This window comes from Parambassis ranga, chromosome 4, assembly GCF_900634625.1.
Source record: "Parambassis ranga chromosome 4, fParRan2.1, whole genome shotgun sequence".
Taxonomy (NCBI): Eukaryota; Metazoa; Chordata; class Actinopteri; family Ambassidae; genus Parambassis; species Parambassis ranga.
In genome coordinates this window covers 10,385,640-10,407,848 of record NC_041025.1, presented here as the reverse complement: position 1 = coordinate 10,407,848, position 22,209 = coordinate 10,385,640, and the positions used below count along the sequence as shown (strand labels likewise).

The window sequence follows — 22,209 nt, the reverse complement described above, 5'->3', positions numbered from 1 at the left end:
GGTATTTAGTTAAATGATCCAGAGCAACACGTTCCTAACAGAGGTTCAACATCTGTCACCATAAGCCGGAGTACGAAGAAAGCCAATGAAAGCACGAGGCCACAACGCCGGCTACAGCTGTAGTATATAGTGCACATGCATGCGTTGGTTGTTGCCATAGTAACTGGTTGTTGCCATAGTAACTGGATGTTTGTTGTCATTAAAAGCCTGATAGGAAAACATTACAACAGCGAAGTCTCCTCCAGCAGATATTGGAAAGAATTTCACTCAGCCGAGAATCCGCGATACGTTTAGTCATTGTGCTCCTTACGACCAAACTATGCGCTGGAAGGACGTAACAGGTTGATTTGCACACACATACATTTTAAATGTGGAATTGTCCGGTTTGTTTGTAATGTTTTTTCTGCTGCTGTTCTACAGTATGAGTGAAAACATGCACTAGTGTGTGACATATTCCAGTCACAGGTTAATTTGCACAGACACATTTTTTAAACTTGAAATAATCACTGATGTGACTTTTCTGAACTTTTTTGTCCTGTTTAATTTTAATGTTGATATGCTGCACTGCTTTGTGACCTTAAGATAACATTTGAAGGACAAGTTACTAAATGTTTGCTTCATTATTATTTTGAAGCAGTTTGTGCATCTGTTATCAATCCATGTTTCAAACATGGCTGGTTGGTGACTAATCACTACTTACCAGCTTAACCTGTTAGAATGAAGTGGTTAACTTGACTGATGATTTGTCAGTATCATTTTAGAACAATGTGGTGATTTAGAGTCAAAAACATGTAAGTGCATGTGTCATCAATTAATTGTCAAATTAATCGTTATCGGCTAAACGCCACAATTAATCATGATTCATTTTTTTGCCAATATCGCCCAACCCTAGCTTGCAGTTCAGTGAAGTACGTTTAATGTTTTTACGTTCCCAGTGTCATTTTGTATTGACAGCTTTGTATTCTGGATTTTATAAAGGTCAGTGTTTGCCTATTTTTGTCTTTGTCTTACAAAACATATTGACAGGTTGCACAGCTCTACAACAGTGGATAGTTAAGACATACAAAGAATTATGAAAAATGTTCCCCTCTGACTTTCACTGCACCACAATCTGTCCTCTCACCATTAGCTTTCCTTGACCTCAGTGTGGTTTAGCTTTCACCTCCCGATGGACTAGTTTGTTGTTATCACAGTAATTCTTACTTTGAACCACTGTTACAGACTGAGCTCCAATTGAATATTCACTATCAGAGGTTTAGTTGTTAGTGTTGCACAGCTCCTGACTTTTAGATTGCAGTCCAAGCAGTAGAGAGTGATTTTCTGTGTCTATGTAAACTGGTAAACTGGTTTTTCTGTAGTGGTAGTTGGCCAGTTTACAGCATGCTCATTGTCCAAAAGCAGTTCAATCCTGTTCTTAAAATTTAAGTTACACCTTGTGTATGATACTACATAGCTTGTGTGTGTCAGTTTGCTGTCCACATAAAACTGCTTACTATAGTTAAAATACAGGGATGCATCCTCTTACATTCAGCTTCACTGCTCTGCCAATGCTGCAGTGAGCACCTGGTCTTATGACACTGTGTGTCACTGTGTCCTTGACTAAAGATTTCACACGCTTAAACGAAAATACAACTCAAGTGAGTGACTTTCCCTGGCAGCCAAACAGATGGCTGTAAACTAAGGTTTTTATCCAAGGACAGAAGAATAAGATACATTTAACCTTTCATATCAAACAGAGAAATTGTGAGAGCTCATACTGCTTCTCTGTCTGAAATGATCATGATCACACCTACACCATCTCTGAAGAAAGCCCTCATGTTTTAGTAGTGGCCCATAGCCATATGTAATCATGAGACTGGCCAGTGGATTAAAGTTGAACCGAAAAATCGGACCTTTTCTGGCCCTTCTAAAATATGTGGACATAAATGTGACAATTCAGGTGTCTTTATGATCTGGTGCATTTTCTATTGCTGGCAGTGCAACTTTGCTGGTGAGCAGAAATTGTTTAGTCCCAACAATTGCATTGTTGTTCTTTCAGCCCAAACATTTAGCAAGAGGTACATTGGTAGGATGTACCACGTTCCGGAAATGTGCTTGTAACCCAAAGCACTCGTATATCAAAGCAAATTTTCCCATAAGAAATCGCACGTTTAAGTTGAAATATATTAACAGATTTTGCTCGCAGACCAAGTTACTTGTAATCCAAGGTTTTACAATATCACCCTCTCATTCACTGACCTGTACTGACAATGACAGCTCATGATACTGTTTAGGAATTTTCTCATATGTACTGTTAAGTGCAGGATTCGTGATGTTCTCTGACTGCAGCCAGCGAACATCAGCTATAGCTGTACATAATTGTTAATTGTGACCAAACTGTACAGAAGTATCATCATCAATTTATATACACTTGTGAGCAAAGGTTTTTTTGGGGTCATTCGTATGCTGCAGAGGTACTCAGTATGTGGTCTTGCAGTAGAAATGATTAATCAGTCCTATATACTACGCTAATTAAAGTTAGGCACGTCAGACAAAAGTAAACACAGCATCCATCAGGTGCAGTTTGTAGCCTTGAATCTCTCACAAAGAATTAAAATAAATTCAGGTACAGACTGATAACTTTGAGCTATGACTGTAAATGGGTCAGATTCCTCTTGTTTGTTGCAGTAGTTTTGTAAGAAGTGAACTAAGATAGTGAATAGTTATTGCAGGCTCAGCAAATGCATATGGGACTCCCCAGTCTGTGCAGAGACATGATAAGAAGTGCTACTACTACTGCTATCCAAAGAGTGCCCAGACCTAACAATAACACAGCGATTAGACTATAACGCTGCAATAAAGACAGACTTTGCAGGGTGTGTGATCATGGTAATTGCCACACAATTTCACACAGTGTTTCATTGCACAGGCTATGTAAAGGAACAAAGCAGACAAAGATCAAAGCTCTCCTGAACACATTCTCATTTTTATTATACCCCTCCCACAAAAACAGGTGAAAACTAGGTGTCCTGAGATGCGCGTAACTGCTGTAACAGAATCTATTCCTCCAACAATTCTGAAGCTGCCCCTGCCTGCTTATTTTCTCATTTTCTTCATTAAATTGAGTTTTCTGGCTTATGAGTCAGCCAAAGCATCATTTGCTTGTGCCAACATTATTTGGGCCTGTTTGATTAAGGTGCGAGATGCTTTACACTGGATTATTTCATGACAAGTACATTTTCTGTGAGGGAAAATGGTCTGAAAAATGTCATTATGCTCATTTGTCCTAACTAAACAGAAAGTCAGTTGTGTGTAATATAAGGGGAAGAAAGATGAGGAAGTGCATTTAAATTAGTGTTTCATCCATGCCAAATGCTAATAACTAATCAGTGAATTGTTGACATACGCTGCAGTATTGATACTTAGTGAACATGAACACAGCCAGCTGTATTATTTTTGGGTTTACACATAACTCTATAACTGATCACACCAAGTGAAGTATGCTCAGTCAGAAGCAAGACTTCTGAAATCCAAAAAGCAATTGTGTCATTTTACAAGAAGAAGATCTATTTAATTTTTTAATGACATGTAGGGTTCTGTGTTGATTTGGTCATTTTAAAGGATTTTCAGACAAAAATTAAAGGGTTTTGCATGAATGTTCAGAGTTAATTTGTTTGTACATCAGAGCAGGCCACCATATTTGCATATGCGTGCACAGTGTACTCATTTCTCACACTTTTGGAAGTAAAACTGGCTGGTGCGTCTCTCGAATGGATCAGTTTGGGAAATGGGCAGATGGGAGATAGGCCCACTCATGCTGCCCCTAAGTCTGCCTCAGCTGCTTGGAGATATTACACTCCATGTGTGGTGATTAATAGGTCCTCAGCAACACGTCATACTTAGTTTCAGCTGGGGTACTGACTACACAGGGATGCATACTCTGTTGCACAGTCAGAGTTAGCCCCTTGGGTGCTTGTAACTATGGTTCAGTATTTACTACTGCTGGGTCAAACGGGAAGCCCTCGCTATGACCCAGATAAGCTGTTTGGATTATGAGTTGTTAAAAAGATTTGTTATATTTCCATGTCTATGAAACTGTTGTGGCTTTTATTTTAGTGGCTTAGTGTGGTGCACATTGTCAGTTCTTGTTCACTGATCGGTCCATGCTGTTCTTGTCTTACAGGTGAACCACGCAAGTTTGACCCAAACTTCAGGGGTCCAGTTCACTACAGGTACTCAATTTCCATGTATATACATATTTAAGAAACATTTTTTTATCACTCACTCTATTTATATGTGCCCTGTATTGAAGTCTCTGTTTCTTCATAGAAATATATTATTTGGGTGAACTGACTTTTGCTCTTACAGTACATGTACTGTAAGAGCAAAAATCAATTGATATGTATATCAATTGATTTTACCCATTGTGTAATCTTTTGGCACACACCCCTATGGTGACAGATGGATTATTTGTCATGCTATGTTAATAAAGATTGAGGCTGCAGTCCTGGCAGCACTCTCCACTCCACCACACAGATCAATGGCCATAAGTCAAGCTGGTGGCTGGAATTAACCCAATGACACACATTAGTCGTCAGCCAGATACATTCAAAAACACATGTAGTCCATACTAGGGATGTCCTGACAATTTCAGTACAGAGCCAGTTCCAAGGTAAGAAAACATTAAGGTACAGTGTTTTCTTGTCTGTAGTACCAAGAGTATTACAGATGTGTTTAATGCTGCTGTATACTCGGATACTGTACAGTAACAACATGTGGATCTGTACAGAGAGAGAGTTTCAGTTGACTACAATACATTAACATTATGTTTATTTGATTGACTTCAACTTTATTAAGATGAATGGAGGTGTATTGATATTGACATGCAAATTGTGGAATCATGTGATCTCCAGAGAGCACATATCTGGGGCCGTTTTGGAGCGTCAGAAGTCTTGTGCACAGGATCACTTTTAATGATTTGCTGCAGTCTGATTTCTTCCTCACAAGGTCTAAAACACTATAGTCATCTTTTAGTTATTGCTATGGTTTAAGATAAGATAAGATAAGATAAAAAATGAAATGGTTGCTAAAGGATTTCTATGTCAACATATGTATCTTTACTGCAAATTGCCATGAAATGTTGTTTAAGACAGTATCAACCACCCCTAGTTGAAACACATACAAATAGTTGAACCCTAGATTAAAATACTTATATAGATTATGGGATAAAATGAAGGCTGCTTTGCAGAATGAACCTCAGCATTGAAGAATGCAGAACCATAAACTGTAGGGATAAATAAAATTCATACATTTGATATTTGAAATATATTATAAATATAAATTATAAATGTAACTAATTTCATTAGCACAGTGAAGATCACAATTTGGCATAAAGCAAAGAGGGTGGCACCAAGGCTTCTTGGTTGATGATTTAGTCATTTTCTGAGGTAACGTACGCTCTTGTCTCTGTTATGTACAACATCGGTTTTGCAGGCTGCTGTGAAGGCACGTTTCAGTCCTCCTGTGTCTCTTTATGCCAGCCTCTTCAGCCCATTTCACTGCTACAGCTGGGTGAATGCACCAAGGATACTTTGATATTTCTGTGGCCCAGAGGCTCTACTTAATGAGAACTGGGAGAGAACTAACTCTGTGGTCGTCTTGTTTTCATTCTAGCTCAAAGACTAAATGAAGTTACGTCGTTATTGAGCAGTCCTCAAAAGACCAGAGTGAAGTGGACACGGTGTAGTGATAATTCTGCTTGGCTATCACTGCAATCAGTGTCAAAACACTAATGCAATGTAATCATTCCTTTTCAAAGTGTTCCGTTAGTGTGTGGTTCATTATGAATGTGCACTTTAACAATAGATGCTGTCTTACATCTCAGTATGTGTGGCAGCTTGCTTGACGGAGCTCTGTGTTTGTCAGGAAGACAGCTCACTGGAACAATTGTCTCTCACGGCTCTCACAGCCATGTGAAATATTCTTTTTTGTGCAAATCCAGCCCTCCTTCCTGTAAATGTCTGGTTCAAAGCAAGGACAGTCTGGCAGATTCACGCCATAATGGAACCCACGCTATTATGTGGCACTTCTGCCATCTGTGTCACTTTGGCTCCCATAGAATATCAGCCCGACAAATATAACACTGACACAAAAGTTACCCATTGCAATGACAAAGCTATATATATATATATAGATAGATAGATAGATAGATAGATAGATAGATAGATAGATAGATAGATAGATAGATAGATAGATATTTTTTTTTTTTTTTTTTCAAAGCAGCACTGTCTGCCAGCACAGTACACAAGCAGGGCGATGCTTTGGTGCTTTGACATCTGAAGACATCTGAAGTTTGGGAGTAAGGCCAGGTTGGAATGAATAGATTTTGTTTAACTGTGTTTTTCTGAGATAAGAGAATATAGAGCACTATTGTTTTCACTCTCCTCTCTTTGTCAGCTTCCCTTCACTGCTGACCTCTGCATGCTTCAAGGTTGACTTTGTTTTAGTACTGTGTTGCTGTGTTTGCACTTTGTCTTAAAATATGCAACCATGTCTAGATGAGAGAGCTGAAAAGCACAACAGATCTACAGCAACACTTGTATTAAAGTGGATGAGAGGCAATTTCATCTCAAGCCCTCATATCTTCCCTTTAATCACTTACAATGTGTGGCTGAGTGATAGCTAACTTATTTACCAACTGAAGGATGGAAAAGGCCACAAAGACAAGGAATGCAACAATCACCATAGCAACCTACACAGCCCTGAATGAAATGAAATGATACTCACTTGTCTCCCTTTCTTAATAATATGCACCATCTTGGCCGCTTTGCCAGTAGTCTCATCTCATATCCACTGTCAATGTAAAACTGAGTTGTCTTCACCAGAGCTGTAGCCTCTTTAACTTCCCGTGTTTGCTCTTTATTTGTTATCTCCAAAAAAACAATTGCTGTGCTTGTAGAAAAATGGTTTACAGCTTGATATGTATCACGAGTATCTGAGCCATATTTCACATGGCACCCAAGTTCTTTAGTGAGAGATGAATTTAGAAGGTATTCAAATAATTTTTTAATCCTTTTTTTTCCTGCAGTACAGCTATTAAAATTTCTGGCTTTGGTTTTAGTGATCAACATGCCATAATCCAAAAATATGTTTTTCATGAAAAAGAGAATATGAAATCTCAACCTTAGAAGCTGGAAGCAGCAAATTTTCAGTTGCTTGACTAAGTGATTATTTGGCTGATCCTTAACTAATCTAATAATTAGCTAATAATGAACTAATCCTGTAGAGGTTTTAGCTAATGTTGAGATGTTTGCACACTGTTCTAAAATATGAGGCCCAGGCTATAAGTGTCAAGACCACATTCTGTATTTTCAGGAGTAAATATTAATAATACACACGATAATAGAGCCATTTTATTCTGAAGTATTATGAGCCCTGCTGGAACAAAAAAGATTTCCAGTTCTTTGTATTGCTAGGATCAACAAACCAGTCTGGCCGAGTAGCCTTTTAACATAGATGAGAAAAGCATCACTGCGGTTATTAATGCAGCGCCATTAAAGATTATCTTTTTATTGCAGCTGCACTTGCAAACAGTCCAGAATAATTTGCAGTATATGCTTAAATTACACAGCTAATCGTAATTTTGAGAGGCTAAACTGAGTATGTAGTTGGAACAGTTATGATTTGTTCCTAATAAAAATGCATTTATTTGTCCTGTTTGCATCTTAATGTAAATGAATTAGTGTCTATTTGTTATTCCATTAATTGTGAAATAGCATTTTGAGGCTAAGGAGCACTAGTGCCTATAACCAATGTTGCATACAAAACAAGGACAATCCACTGTTCAAAGGATTACACAGAGGAAACACTGTCGCATCGCTGAGCTCGGGCCTCCCTTTGACCTTGCTTTGAATGCTGGAGGAGATGAGGGTCTCAAGTCAATTTCACTAACATATGGTGTAAGAGGGAGGTTCACATGTTCTTTGTATGGTACTGCAGGACAGTGCACTAAACTTGGCATCATTTGAAAAAGGGCTGGACGGACAGCTTCTCTCATGGTGAAAAGGAGGGGAATGAAGCTTGTTATGCTGGAGACACTGAGGCAGTGAATAAAGACTGAGAGAGAACGACTCTGAGATGCTGTTTTAAACTAGCAGACTGAGGCTACTGTGCAGAGAGAGAGGGCGAGGGAATCTTCAAATGGCTGTCTCCGTGCCTCTGGGACAGTTAACCCATAGGGGAGGATTCAGTGTCTCATCAGGAAGTCAGTAGAGCACTACTGCAGTTTCTCTGAAAACATTGTAAACAGATGGTAGTTTTAGTTGTTCCTGCAAGCAACTACTGAATTTAGATATAGAGCTTAGACTGAGCTTTTCTGTACAGCAGATCATGATCATTACAACAATGAAATGGCTAAAACATAATACACATTCCTTATTCTTGAGGTAAAGCAAATACATAATTACTAATAGAGACTCATTACTATATTTAATTACTTATTTTCACTTGTGATGTCACACTCATCTGTATTTGTTCTTGTTTTTATTTTCTTTCCAGGAGCTGCACTGATGTGGTTTGCTGTGTTATATTTGTCGTTGTCATCCTTGGCTACATCGCTCTGGGTACCGTGGGTAAGTTTGACACGTTTGCTAGAGATTACATTTGTCAAACTTTCATAATAACATCTGCACCAGCTGCAATAACTTTGTTGTGGTTATGGTCTAGAAGGGTAAATTGCCAGGCTGCATGAATCTCTAGCTGTATGTTTGGCAGGTCTAGGCTCTGCCTGAGAGGTCCGATGTAACAGTGATTTGATAAAATATTCTTCACGGGTGATTACTTATAGGGAGAAAACAAGCAGTTTTATTTGTTTGTTTTAAAATCTGTTTTATTTGTTTGACTTATTCATTATTAAGTGGTGGGGTATTCAAAATGTCTGATTAAAATATGCAAACATTGCGCTGAGAATAGCAGTTCTTATAGTGGGCAGGACTTTCACTTTAGTGTGTAGCTTCTATAGCGAAAAGTGATTTCCTCTGGTTGCGGTTTCAGTCAAATCTTCTTTTAGTACACTCAAGTGTGACAGAGAATCCACTTTGTCTGCAACTAACTAAGGCCATGCAGTAAATCTCCCCATCAGCTCTACGTTCTTATTTCTCTTCTCTTGACTTTCTCTTCTTCTGCACGTTTCTCACACTCTGATGCACTCTAAAAACAACCTGGTTGAAAGTGCTACAATATAAAAACAACAAATAAAAGATTATGGTAAAATTAATTTAAAATACAATAAGATAAATAAATAAAATGTCAGGTCAAAGTGTCAACAACTCATGCTGTGCCAAAGGCCAAAGTGAAAAAGTCTGCAAACATCACATAGTGCAGGAAAACAAAAGTTGCTGTCTCTTGCCAGCTTGTTGTCAGTGGAGTCACGTCTCAATCTGGGCATGGCAAAGACTTACTGTTTCCCAATAATTTAAAAAGAGCAGGAGCCATGACAATGGATGTGGCTTCAAATAGACACTGACATATCTGCAGTCAGCTGAAGAACATGGTGTTCTTTGTCTGTAATTTTTCAGTTGCACTATCCTTGTGATGTGAAGATCGTGATTTATTGTTATTTCAGCCCTTATTGACTTGCAAGGTAAAAGGCCTTAACACTTTATTGTTAGGGATGGTCACATTAATGAATGCTTCGTGGTAATACAATGTTTGTCCTTAGGTAACTGATTCTTTGTTATGTCTGTATGTTTCCAGCCTGGGTCCATGGTGACCCCAGGAAGGTCGTCTATCCAACCGATAGCCACGGTCACTTTTGTGGCCAGCAGAACACCGCTAATGCGTGAGTGGAACAATATCTGCTTCTTAAATTGTTGTACAGAGAAGTAATTATGTTGTCCAATTAATCTGTCAGCTTTCCATTGTAATCTTTACAGTCACAATAAGCTTCAGACTACAGTGTAGATACACACAAAAATGATTTCTGATTAGTTCTGGCAAGATTTACAATGCAGTACATGCTGTATGTGCACGCTTAATTCTTGCTGATAAAACATTGCACAGTAATGGACTTTTGGACCTGTCTTATCTGACTCCCCTCTTTGTCTTCATCTTTTCAGAAACAAAACCATATTATTCTACTTCAACATGTTGAAATGTGCCAGTCCTGCAGTTTTAATTAACCTCCAGTGCCCTACAACCCAGGTAAGAGGCTGAATAAAGCCCCTTCTAGCTGCTCATCGTGCAATGTCCTCTGTTCCTCTCCAGCTTTTCCGCCACGCATGATTATCCAAGATTGATGGGCTTTCTCATTAAGAGGATGTGTTGCTTGTTTCAGCTCTGTGTCTCCAAGTGCCCTGACAGATTTGCCACTCTCTTGGATGCCAGGAATACCAAAAACTGGGAATATTACAAGCAATTCTGCAAACCGGGCTTTGACATGGGCAGTAAGGTGAGAGACAGACAATTATGGTCTGTTTTCAATTTTTGCTCACTAGGTGACATTTGGACTGAGTACTCAATTGCTGTTGCCTTAAGACCAGGCCCTGTTCCATGTGCAGACCCTTGGAAATATTTTGATCAGTTCATATTTTACAAGAAAACAATTTCATCAGTTATATCTGTACAGTCATTATAGTGAAGAGCTCATTTAAATTTGCTTCAAGAGATGGGCGGAAGTGAGCTAGCAGACGCTCCTGCACATCTCAGCCCTGTTCTGTCGACTGGCAGCAGTTCAGTGACAGTGACGTTGGCATGATGTTGTGTAAGAATCAAAGTGAGGTGTTGTGTGGGAGCACCTAACAGTTCAGTCATACTGTGAACTGAATCATAGTTTTCCCTTCCCACATCATCTCGAGTGTGACGGTACTACAGACAGAATTCAGCCAACTCTGTCACATCTCACTTTTTGTTCAGAATTAGTAAAACTAAAGCTATACAGTAATGACAGAAAATTCATCTGTTTCATATTAGTAGATTACTTTTATTTTTGTTAAACCTACTGGACCGCCTGTGAAATGTGACCTAGTAGTACATATTCTTTATATACTTAACTTTCTGCTTGTATGATAGACTGTATTGATTAAATGATTGTTTTCAGTTGTTTGAACCATCTTATTTGTTAACCCTTCAGTCTATAGCAGAAGTCATACGAGATGAGGACTGTCCATCTATGATTGTGCCAAGCAGACCTTGTAAGTAAAACTGAGTATCACACACACAACAGCCTATGCTTTGTTTTCCAAACCACCAAATACAACAAAAAGAAATTGTTTATGATGTGTTAGTTTTTCAGCGGTGCTTCCCTGATTTCATTAGAAGAGATGGAATTTTAACTGTAGCCAATCAGACCATCTTTAAAGACGGTGACAATAACAAGAGAAGTGTCAACGACCTCAAAGACGCTGCCAAGTAAGACCTCACTTCACTGCAACTTGAATGTTTTTTCCCCATAATTCTCCTAGTTAGATTCTACTTGTAATAAAGTCACATACTTTACATTGAAACTGGCATACATTCATTTGCCTATCAAATCAGTAAAGTGTTTAAAAACTGTTATACTGTTAATAGGGATGTCAACTCTGCACCCAGAGAGGTCTGGACAAATATTACAGGGTAGGACAAGTGGGCAGGTCACTAATGCCCAAGAATGTGTCCGGTCACATTCAAAGTCATGTGCATGTTTATTGCTTGAAAATGCAGCTTAACTATGAGTTCAGGGGTGCTTTGTAGATATATATATACGCTGTCAGCATGTCAATAGCTTCAGGTAGTAGATAAGTAGAATCATGTAAAGCAGTTGATTTTATGAACATACATGATTCTGTGTCACATGTTTTCAATGAACAGCCTTGAAATACAGTGTGATTCAATTCTTTTATTTTTTGTAGCCACGTTACTGTCATGCAGCAAAGAGTGGAAAGGTCTCAACAATGATTTATTTATTTTATTTTTAACTTTGCCTGTGCTACAGCTAATAGCTTTGTATGGTCTAACCCTCCCACCTGTGCTGTTCATCAAGTAAAAGCTGTCCCTACACTCCTTCGCCTGTGAATAGTAAAGTAAGAGAGATTAATGAAATTATTTACCTGGCAACATCATGTCATCAGGTATAGTCTGTGTTAAATAAAATATAGAGTGATGTGGTGCCCCCTGGTGCACAGTAGGTTTGAGGAGACAGATGCTGGATGTTATCCAAACTCTTATATATGGATAGTGAGTGACCTTTAGTGAGCTGATTTAGCCTCTTGCATAGTCATCTTATTTCAGTGTTACAAGTAAAGTTTTTTACTGAACCCAAAAACTGTGCTATGTCATGTAAGACAAAGGCTGATGTGATTTAGTACAGCACACTTAGTCTTATGTTGATTGCTTATGGCAACTTGGTTCTTGAGCTTCATCCATTGTGCAGTGCTGTGCCACTAGATGCTCCTCTTTGTCCAGTTCAGTAACAACTTACTATACCGCTTAGTGGCCAACTCTGCGAACTGTTACTCAATAGTTTTTTAGTGTTACTAACTCTGTTTTGCGGCTTATTGCACTGAAACTTGAGGCTCTGAGTAGCAAAAACATTTTGAGACTGTATTTATCATTGTTTCACAGTGAGAGCATCAAGTGTCAAAATGTTTTTGAGTAATACTTATAAACCTGCCACATTTCCTGTCTGTCATTAAATCCATTTCCTCACCTGCTTACTCCATCACAGAGGTGTTGCCAGTCTGCTGAAAGCCAAAGAAGTTGGCATGAAGATCTTTGAGGATTATGCAAATTCCTGGATGTGGATCCTCATGTAAGAATCCCTGTGGATTTTGGCAGTTTTCATGATTCCATTCTTACTACTAAAAAGCTAACATTGTACATTTTGTTTCAGAGGTCTAGGGATAACTATGGTGGTCAGTCTGCTCTTCATCCTGCTGCTGCATTACACTGCTGGTGTGCTACTGTGGTTTACCATCATTGGTGTCATCACTGTGGTCGGTTATGGTGAGCATTCAGAGATTTACCCATGTTACATTAGTACACATGTGGCCCAGATTTTTTCACATGTGACTTTCTCACCAGTGTTACTTTAAATAGTTTTGTTGTCATGGCAAATTCTAGCAGACTTTTTTCTGACATTCTCTCCCTCTCCCTCAGGTATCTGGCACTGTTACTGGGAGTACAGTATTCTAAGCGGGAAGCCAGGCTCTAATATCACCATCTCTGAAATTGGCTTCCACACAGACCTCAACATTTACCTTCAGCAAAGCCAGACTTGGCTTATCTTCAGTATGTTTGCTTTCTTTTTTTATTGCGTGAGCTACACATTATGACATGTAGAGGATTGTATCTGGTTAGTGTGCAACAACTGTGAGCGCATGTATTATTATCTCAGGTGGTTATTATTATCTCTGGAGCTGAATTCTAAGCCTTTGCCTCACACCACAGTTATAAGAAAAACTTTTTTAAAATGTTAAAACACATTAACCGCTTACTGACTGACATTTGTTTTGTAGTGATCACACTTGCTGTGATTGAGGCCATCGTTGTGATTGTGCTGATATTTCTGAGGTCAAGGCTGTGCATTGCTATTGCATTACTGAAGGAGGGAAGCAAGTACGTATGGATGGATAAAAGCTTTTTATGTTTTTTTTGTTCGTCTATTAAATATTGTGTTTGACCCTTTTTCACACATACAATGTTTGATATTGTTTCTAGGGCCATTAGCTGCATTAAGTCGACTCTCTTCTACCCTGTCATCACCTTTTTCCTTCTGGCTATCTGCATTGCTTATTGGGCGGTCACAGCAGTGTATCCTTTCAACTGCAAAGGAAAATGCTTCTTCAGATGATGTGAAATTATTGATTTCTTCCATATGTAATGGTATAGAAGCAGGACTTGTTTATTTAACCCCTTCAGGGTGATTAAAAATAAAACATTTCATGTTGTTGTTATGCATCCACACTGTTTCACATGTGAAAAACATAGTTCTGAGAAGAAAGTAGTGAGCAATCAGTTGACCAAAGTCAGCAATGCTAACAATATGGACAAACGTGTAAGGTTTACAGTAGTACAGTGAGGTAGCTGTCATGAGTTATTTCATCTGGTATGAGCTATTTTATCTGCAGTCAGTCATTCTTGAGTGGTGGAAAATGTCCTTTGTCTTGCCCTTAACTAGTTTGCGTCAGCTTCTTGGCATCGTCCGGTAATGCTGTCTACAAGGTCACACCTGCTGATGATAAATGCATGTATGCAAATCTCACATGCAATCCACAGGTGAGCCCCTTGCTTTGTTGATCTACTGAAGAATTGGAAGAAATACTCTTTCTGTCTGTCTTATGTCAATACTTTGGTATGTTTGTTTTTAAAAGAATTACTGGAGTCATTCATTTTGAAACTTGCTGCTTCTTGCAGTGCAAAATATTTCTTGGTCTGTTTCTTTCATCGTACTGCAGCAATCAAAAAGGAGTGTAACAGGTTCTTTATTGCCAAAAGTGAAATACACAGATCAGTTACGCTGCTAAAAAACATTTTTTATCCTTTCCAATTGTATCGGTTTATTTATGTTTAACAAAGATGCACACAGAAAAGACAAGAAAGAAAAAGTGACACCAGACTTGTTTTATTGAATACTTTGTAGTGACAGAATATTACAGATCAAGGTCAACTCTTTATTTTCTGTCATTTCAGACCTTCAGTCAGACCAATATCACCAAAGTATGCCCTGGATCACAATGCATGTTTGCCTTCTACGGAGGGGAGAGCGTGTACCACCATTACATCCTAGTCCTCCATCTTTGTAACCTGTTTGCATTCCTCTGGCTAATCAACTTCACTATTGCCCTGGGCCAGTGCACCTTGGCCGGTGCTTTTGCCTCCTATTACTGGGCCGTGAAGAAGCCAAACGACATCCCTGCCTGCCCTCTGTACTCCTCCTTTAGCAGGGCCATACGGTGGGTAGCTGCATGGAGAAAGATGGTTAGACCACTTCAAGTTAAGGATGTCTAGTATTGTAAAAGCATTTTCATATGTGTTTAAAAAGTCAGGACTAATTATTTCTCACTCAGAGAAGACACACAAAGTTTGATCTTAGCCTTTCAATTAATTTGCAGATGCAAAGGTCCATGTGTTACAATCTCTTCCTGTTTCACAGTTATCACACAGGTTCTCTGGCCTTTGGTTCCCTAATCCTTTCTGTGGTCCAAATGATCCGATTCGTTCTTGTGTACCTGGATCACAAACTGAAAGGTCAGCTGCAACACTTGAAGGCCTTCTCATATTACATTCAATGATTATGTTTCAAATGAGATGTCTATGATTCATATTTTCTTAGGTTCTCAAAACGCCTGTGCACGGTTCATACTTTGCTGCCTCAAATGTTGCTTTTGGTGCCTGGAGCATTTCATCAAGTTCCTAAACAGGAATGCTTACATTATGGTGAGTTATATCCATCCTTTATTCATTTTGTGGCAGGTATCTGTTAATGTAATAGCAGTAAAGGGCTTGTTAATGCTTAACCTTGTTGTACCTTGTTCTCCCCAACAGATAGCAATATATGGAAAGAACTTCTGCACTTCTTCCAAGGATGCTTTCTTCCTCTTGATGAGGAATGTGGTTCGGTAAGACCTGGTTAAATGTCTTTGCTACATGTTAAAACCACCTTAGTGGAGTACAGACAACTTTCTGCCAACACATACAGATATGCACAGCACAGCCACAGGAGAACCTGTGTTTGCTGCAGTTGCTCATTTTTCTTAATTAACCTACTTAACTGTTGTGAACTCACTTAAGTCTCCCCAGAGTCTGTCACAGTGCTGTTTCATTTCTCTGCTCACCGCGTCTCTGTGCGTATTCCTTTTTTCCTCTGAAGGGTGGCTGTCCTGGATAAGGTGACAGATTTTCTGCTGTTCATGGGAAAACTGCTTATTTCAGGAAGCGTTGGTGAGTTTCATGTCACTCACAGTCTGTGAAGTGACAAATGATGATAAAAAATGGAAGAAGCTGGATGAAAGATTACTCTGAATGTGAGATCCATTTCACTCTAAAATGTTTTTTCCATGCACCCAACCATAGCCCAATTCAATTGAATTTTACAGGGTTTTAGAAGGTTTTCTAATGAAAGTTGGTACTAAACTAATGAGTTTTTTTTTACACCACTTGAGTTTTGTTCTTGTCTTACTTTTAAGTGTTATTCATGGTTTTGAAATAACCTAGTTCATGTATTTATCTCTGCTTGTTACTCAATTTGTTGTCCTGGATCTTTTTCCAGGTGTTCTTGCATTTTTCGCCTTTTCACATCAGATACCTGTTATCGAAGAGAAGGTGCCATCACTAAATTACTACTGGGTCCCCCTTGTGGTAAGCCTTGTTCAGGTTGTGTGGAGGACAACTGTAGCTGTTTTGAAGTTGTCTATCTTTCAGGGTTTTCCAGAGAATGTCTTCAAATTTGCTTTAAACTTAAGAACTGATTAGCATTTGGCATTTAAGATTCATCATGAACTTGTTTTAAGACAAGAATTCAAATGTCAACTATATACTGCAATGATCAAGTGATCACATTATACATCCAAAAGGTCAACAGCATCATTTTCTGCACAAATATTTTTACTATACTTATTTACCGTACTTACACGCATGTAAGTTGCAGCTCGGTTGGATGGAGGTATACAGAGACAGTGTGATAATTCTAGTTCTTCCCCTGAGCTTATCCTGTGCCTAACATTTGCTAAATACCTGTTTTATTTTCCCTCAAAAGATATTAAACCCAGTTTAACTTCAGTGGCATTGATTCCATGACAGTTTTGACACAAGCTAATTAGTTTAGTGGTTTATAACCTTCTTGATGTTTTTTTAATGCATGTTTTTATTGTTGCACAATAAAACATAAATGCAGACAACACAGAGCAGGCTGACTGTGACATGTTGACTCTTTCAGACGGTGATACTTGGATCCTACCTGATTGCACACGGATGTTTTAGTGTCTATGCCATGTGTGTGGACACATTGTTCCTGTGCTTTTGTAAGTATGACTTTTTTCTTTTTTCAAAAAACAGTCCTTCACACATGACCATGTGTAGCACTGTAGCACTCAAACTTCATGTCTGCAGTTGAATGTAACTATTTCCCTTTTAAGAACTGTTTCCAAAAAATGAACTGCAACTGATTCTTGCTGATGTGCTTTTTAAGCTCTCCATCTTGCATGCCCTTTTCTGCACTAAGCCTTTGCTTTTCTTTCTCTTTCTGGCTGCCTCTCTATGTCCTGTCTGCTCTTCCTGCTCCTCTACTGTGCTACGCCCTGGTCTCAGGTGAAGACCTGGAGAGGAATGACGGTTCTTCCTCCAGGCCCTACTACATTTCTCCTGGCCTGCACAAGATCCTGCGCAAAGGCGAGGAGGGTGCCAAATCATGCGCTGCCTCCTGAGCGATGTGCAGCCATTTTTCTTAAACTTTTGACTCTCTGACTCACTACTTCATATCTGGTGTATGTGTGGGGGGTCTCAACTTATGAGAGCAAGTACTGTAGGGCTAATCATCAAAACTGGATGCATCCCAGCCTGGTCAGGGATGACCTGAACATGAAAGGACATGTTCTTCTTTCAGGTCCTTGTAGAAAAGGCAATGGGGACTTAAAAAAAACTTCTTTTCACTTCCTCTCTTGAGCCAACTCAGATACTTGCCTTTTTTCTGCTACGCTTTTGTTCATGTTTCTGTTTTTTTCTTATTCTCTGTATTCTCTGCTGACCTCTGCCTTACTGAGAGGGTAAATGTCAACTCGCAGGACGGATGCACAGGCTGTTATATAAATGATGAAGTGTTTTTAACCCAAACAAACAGGAGGATCTTAAAATGTACAAATGCCATTGATGGACTACAGTATAAGGCATCACAATTAACAAAATAAAGGGGGGGTGGACATATGGGGCACCCTTCTGTCGCACTTTGATCCTCTAGTGTAAAATCATGTTTTATATGCACTTTCACATACAGGAAAAAAACCATGTGATTTATTTCTTCTGTGTAGCATGATTATGTTGCTGGATCGTGATGTTTACCATTGGCTTTATAGGTTCCTTTAATCCACAATATTTATACTAACACAAACACACAGATCCAAAAATAGTGTGTGTATTCTGCACTTAGCAAAGCAGCTTGTATCTGTCATTTCAAAAACTTCACAATGCTCATAGATGTACTGTAAACAAGAAAGACTTGCAGGAGGTCAAGACTTCAAAAGACATTTAATGATTTTTGCTTATAATCTGAACAGAACCTGACAGTTTTCAGGAAATTTCTGAATGCAGCCACTAGTTTATGTGCCTAGTTGTGACAAAAAAAAAAGAAAGAAAAAAATGTTCCTCTTGTTTTAGACCTGACACCAGGAACCTTTGCGATACAGTTTCTAAAAGGATGTCAAAGCCATTTTTGGTAATTTTTTTATTGGATGGTTCAGATGTGCTGTTTTAATACTAAGTATAATACACACATCTGTCTGGAGGTTATTCAGTGTTCTTTTTGTATAGGAGAATTTTTTTTATCAATGAATCCAATAAAAATGTGAATCTTTGTTTTTCGAATAAACATAAATGGTTGAAGTAATTGTCCGGTGCATTTTCAAAAGGTTTAAATTCAAGATCATCCACAATATTGAGAATTTAATATTTTAACATGGTTCTGCTGCCTCCTAGTGTGGGATCTGGAGGTGAACGATGGCTCCAGACGCCGACCCTTCTACATGAGCAGATCCTTGCAAAAGATCCTCCACAAGAAGAACAGCAGCAATTAAGAGACAAGAGGAGAGGTGTGAGAAAGTGGCACGGTACAATCCTATGTGACAACAAACACTGTGCCACATGTTATTTAAGTGTGCACTAAAATGGACAAACTGTTGATAAGTAAAGTACTCACCGACAGACTTGTGTTATGGATGTGGAATTAACCCCAGGCGTTCTAATCTAAATTAAGACTTCTGTAAATACTTTTAAATATTCTGTTGCAGCTGAAATATGGTCTGCTGTACATGTGTTACAGCCACAGTCATCCTCAACTTCATGTTCTTATTGGGAAATGTGATTTCTGTCTTTATTGGGACTGTAGGGACCTCAGCCTTTGTCCTAATCTCTTGTAGTTGCCAATTTCTACCACTTGGTGGTGCCAGTCATTACCAGTATGCCATATAGTATGTGTGCTGTTGTTGAGGCATTAATGCTGAGTTTTTGCCATGACATGGTCAAACGTCAGCTCATCTGTGTGTTATCACGGTGTTTTTTATATATTTGCCACTTAGTGTCAACTGTTTTCACAGTTAACTGCAAAGCACATAATGGCAGAGCAGAAGTAAGTGCCACACTCTTGAGAGCCTTTTTTTAAGCCACATTGAGTGTCTAAATGAACAGTGCAGCTACGTAGTTCACAGTTGTTAGTGTTTAAGTTCCTAAAGGGATGTTTAACAGATAAGAGTCCAAACATCAGGTGTGGAGTAGGATTGAGAGGCAGCAGCCATTCAGCAAACACCTGTGTGTGTTTCTGTTCCTCTTTAACCTGCTGGCGTGGACATCCATGTGATGAGAGTTTTATTTATTGTTGCTCTTTTAAAAGTGTAGCAAGAAGGAAGTTGATGTGACCAGTACAGTGTTTGTAAGTGAAACCCTCTGAAAACGTTTTCAATGTTTCATTAGCAGTGTGAAGTGTTTCTCTTCTGACCATTTTATGCCACATCTAAACATAAGGCAACAAACTGAAGGAGCAGAATATATTTCAGTACTTAAGTCTTAGCAGCTTTCACATACAGAAACCACTAACTTGGCATGGAGAAAAGGGGATGACTCCAGCTGCGAAACTGGCTTCCAAGACATAATGGATGACAAACCTTTCAAACAAAGAACTCACTCAGAAAAAGAGGTGCTGGCGAAAGGCCTAAATTTTGCAGTAACACCTGAAGAAATTCCAGTGGTTGATCTCATCACTGCCACAGAGTCGGCCATCAAAAACAATAACCTAACTGGCACAGAAGCAGACCAACTAAGACTGAAAGTAACAGCAGCCCTCAACAATGGAGACACCTGGAGAAACACACTACTACACAGAAGGATGGCACAGCAGAGGAGAGCCACCTCCTCAGGACAAGACTCAGCAGTTCACCTTCACCTCAAAGAGAGTGGCCATTCCTTTGAGGATAATAATGTCCAAATCCTAGACAGGGAGGACAGATGGTATGAAAGAGGAGTCAAAGAAGCCATCTATGTGAAATTGGAAAAACCCTCTCTAAACAGGGGAGGAGGGCTGAGGCATCAGCTCCCACCTATTCACAACTCTGTCCCTTCCTAGCAGACTTCACTTACATTCAAACTCTAACGATGGGCCGTCAACTAGTCCTGCACATGGCCCAGACACAGTTTCTGGTCGTTAACTGACCATTAACTAACTATAGGGATCATAGTCATGTGAGTTCCTGCAAGATCCACCCACAGAGATCCTGAACACATAAAACTCAGATTCCCAACCAGAATAGTAGCAGAACTGAAGAAGCCACTTGGGGGAGTGGCGAAACGTCTTCAAAAAACAATCCTTGAGTCCAGTTGCCTCGATTTAAACTCTTGGAAATGACTATGAACTGGATGAATGAGAGCATCCACAGATATATTTTAACAGTTTTTTTTTCCTAAATTGGACATGCGTATCATTAGAATGATGCTTCCCTTTAGATCTGTAAGATGTGACTCATGTTGTGAGTCTTTGTGTTTGTCAGACCTGAGAAGCAGCCCTCATGGTGCCTCAGAGTGACAGCACTGCCAGACTTACACACCTCCTGCTCCCGAGCCGAACACGCCGAGACACGTACGATCTAACCATTCAATAAAAGCAAAACAACTCTGTTTGGGTATGTGAACGTAGAGAAATGATGCATGTAGTTCTCAGCGGGGCACATTACACGTGTGGCATGTTTGTTATTTCTTTACTGAATAACTTGAATAGTCAAGGTTTAATGTTTTTGTGTATGTAGCCCAGGTTAAGTTTCTTCCCCAGCAAAGTTGAATACTTACAATCTGATAAGCAAAGTAAGAAACTGTTCTTATATGCCTTCTCCTCCCTCCCATGTCTGGAAATTAGATTTTTTTGGTCAACCACAGTCAACAAGTACACACAAGTTAAATTTCACTCCTAGTTAAATGTGAGTCAGTTTTCTTTCTGCAAACTCCATAGTTGTATTTATTGTAGTTCATTTTAAAATTGCCAGTATTAATGTCTCTCATATTTATTTATACACTAAGAGTTGCATGTGCTCCTAAGGATATATTTCATGTGTGTTTTTGGTTCTGTTATAAATATGTCTGTTTTGTTTTGGGTTTTTTCTGCTTTTATAAATAAATAGTTTTTATACCACACACACTGTGATAAAACCACTACATGTGTAAATGACCTTCATTATGTTTTGTTTTATTTTGAATTTTGTTATTATTATTATACCATACCTTGCCACAGACACTCATGTGACATCGTAAGGGGAGACAACCCACTCGTCTCCATGATGATAATTTTGCTAAGACCAAGTCTGCGGCAGTTCCAACTGAAGGCAATACAGATAAATCAGCAACTTGTTGTCTCTCTGTGCCAACACTGAGACAGCATCTTCTAGCACCTCCATGATTGTACCATTGGGTACCATTGGGTTTCCTTCCTCAGTCATCTGTGTAAGGAAAAACTGGTCTATGCTCTACTAGACACACAAAGTGACACAGTTTTCATTGACCAACAACTCGGTTATGACCTGCAAACCAAGACACATCCTTACAGGAACAAAGGCTGTCTTGGTTTGCAGGTCATAACCATTGGCATATTGAATCTGACACCTTTCGATTCCGCATCTGCTTGAATGACCAACCAGGGTCATTCAAGCAGTCCACTGTTGCTTCTCTGTCCACTGTTGCTTCTCTTAACGATCCACTGGGACTTATTACTCCATTCCTGCTCACAGGAAAAAGGATTCTGCAACAAATGTGCAAAGGTGGCACAGACTGGGACGAGCCACTCTTTAGTGAGCTGCATCCCATGTGGTAGTGCTGGAAGCAGGATCTTGCAAATTTTAGAAAGATTTTCATACCACGTTGCAATTTTTTGCTTTGTTGTGCAATTGCTATTGTCAGAAATACCAAATTACCTAAAACTAAGCCGTGTATCCTTGTCAAAAGAGATCTTAAGCACTTCAATGATCAAGCTTTTATTCACGATCTGGCTCACTTTGAGTGGAGCAGTGGCAC

The 22,209-nt window shown here is 39.2% G+C and overlaps 1 protein-coding gene across 1 annotated transcript in view; it reads left to right on the top strand.

The window, feature by feature from the left end:
- slc44a5b (solute carrier family 44 member 5b) overlaps nucleotides 1–20,128 on the top strand; it is a 29,018-nt gene extending 8,890 nt beyond the window's left edge. Inside the window, exons 2-22 of the mRNA XM_028403459.1 lie at nucleotides 4,163–4,211; nucleotides 8,536–8,609; nucleotides 9,733–9,817; nucleotides 10,095–10,179; nucleotides 10,313–10,426; nucleotides 11,108–11,168; nucleotides 11,262–11,385; nucleotides 12,680–12,763; nucleotides 12,845–12,957; nucleotides 13,111–13,242; nucleotides 13,470–13,569; nucleotides 13,672–13,764; nucleotides 14,142–14,229; nucleotides 14,644–14,906; nucleotides 15,107–15,201; nucleotides 15,287–15,390; nucleotides 15,499–15,572; nucleotides 15,824–15,894; nucleotides 16,223–16,311; nucleotides 16,889–16,973; nucleotides 18,640–20,128. Of these exons, the coding sequence (XP_028259260.1) occupies nucleotides 4,163–4,211; nucleotides 8,536–8,609; nucleotides 9,733–9,817; nucleotides 10,095–10,179; nucleotides 10,313–10,426; nucleotides 11,108–11,168; nucleotides 11,262–11,385; nucleotides 12,680–12,763; nucleotides 12,845–12,957; nucleotides 13,111–13,242; nucleotides 13,470–13,569; nucleotides 13,672–13,764; nucleotides 14,142–14,229; nucleotides 14,644–14,906; nucleotides 15,107–15,201; nucleotides 15,287–15,390; nucleotides 15,499–15,572; nucleotides 15,824–15,894; nucleotides 16,223–16,311; nucleotides 16,889–16,973; nucleotides 18,640–18,737 (2,081 nt within the window). The 3' untranslated portion in view covers nucleotides 18,738–20,128. The remainder of the gene's footprint in view (nucleotides 1–4,162; nucleotides 4,212–8,535; nucleotides 8,610–9,732; nucleotides 9,818–10,094; nucleotides 10,180–10,312; nucleotides 10,427–11,107; nucleotides 11,169–11,261; nucleotides 11,386–12,679; nucleotides 12,764–12,844; nucleotides 12,958–13,110; nucleotides 13,243–13,469; nucleotides 13,570–13,671; nucleotides 13,765–14,141; nucleotides 14,230–14,643; nucleotides 14,907–15,106; nucleotides 15,202–15,286; nucleotides 15,391–15,498; nucleotides 15,573–15,823; nucleotides 15,895–16,222; nucleotides 16,312–16,888; nucleotides 16,974–18,639) is intronic.
- Nucleotides 20,129–22,209: the final 2,081 nt, after the last annotated feature.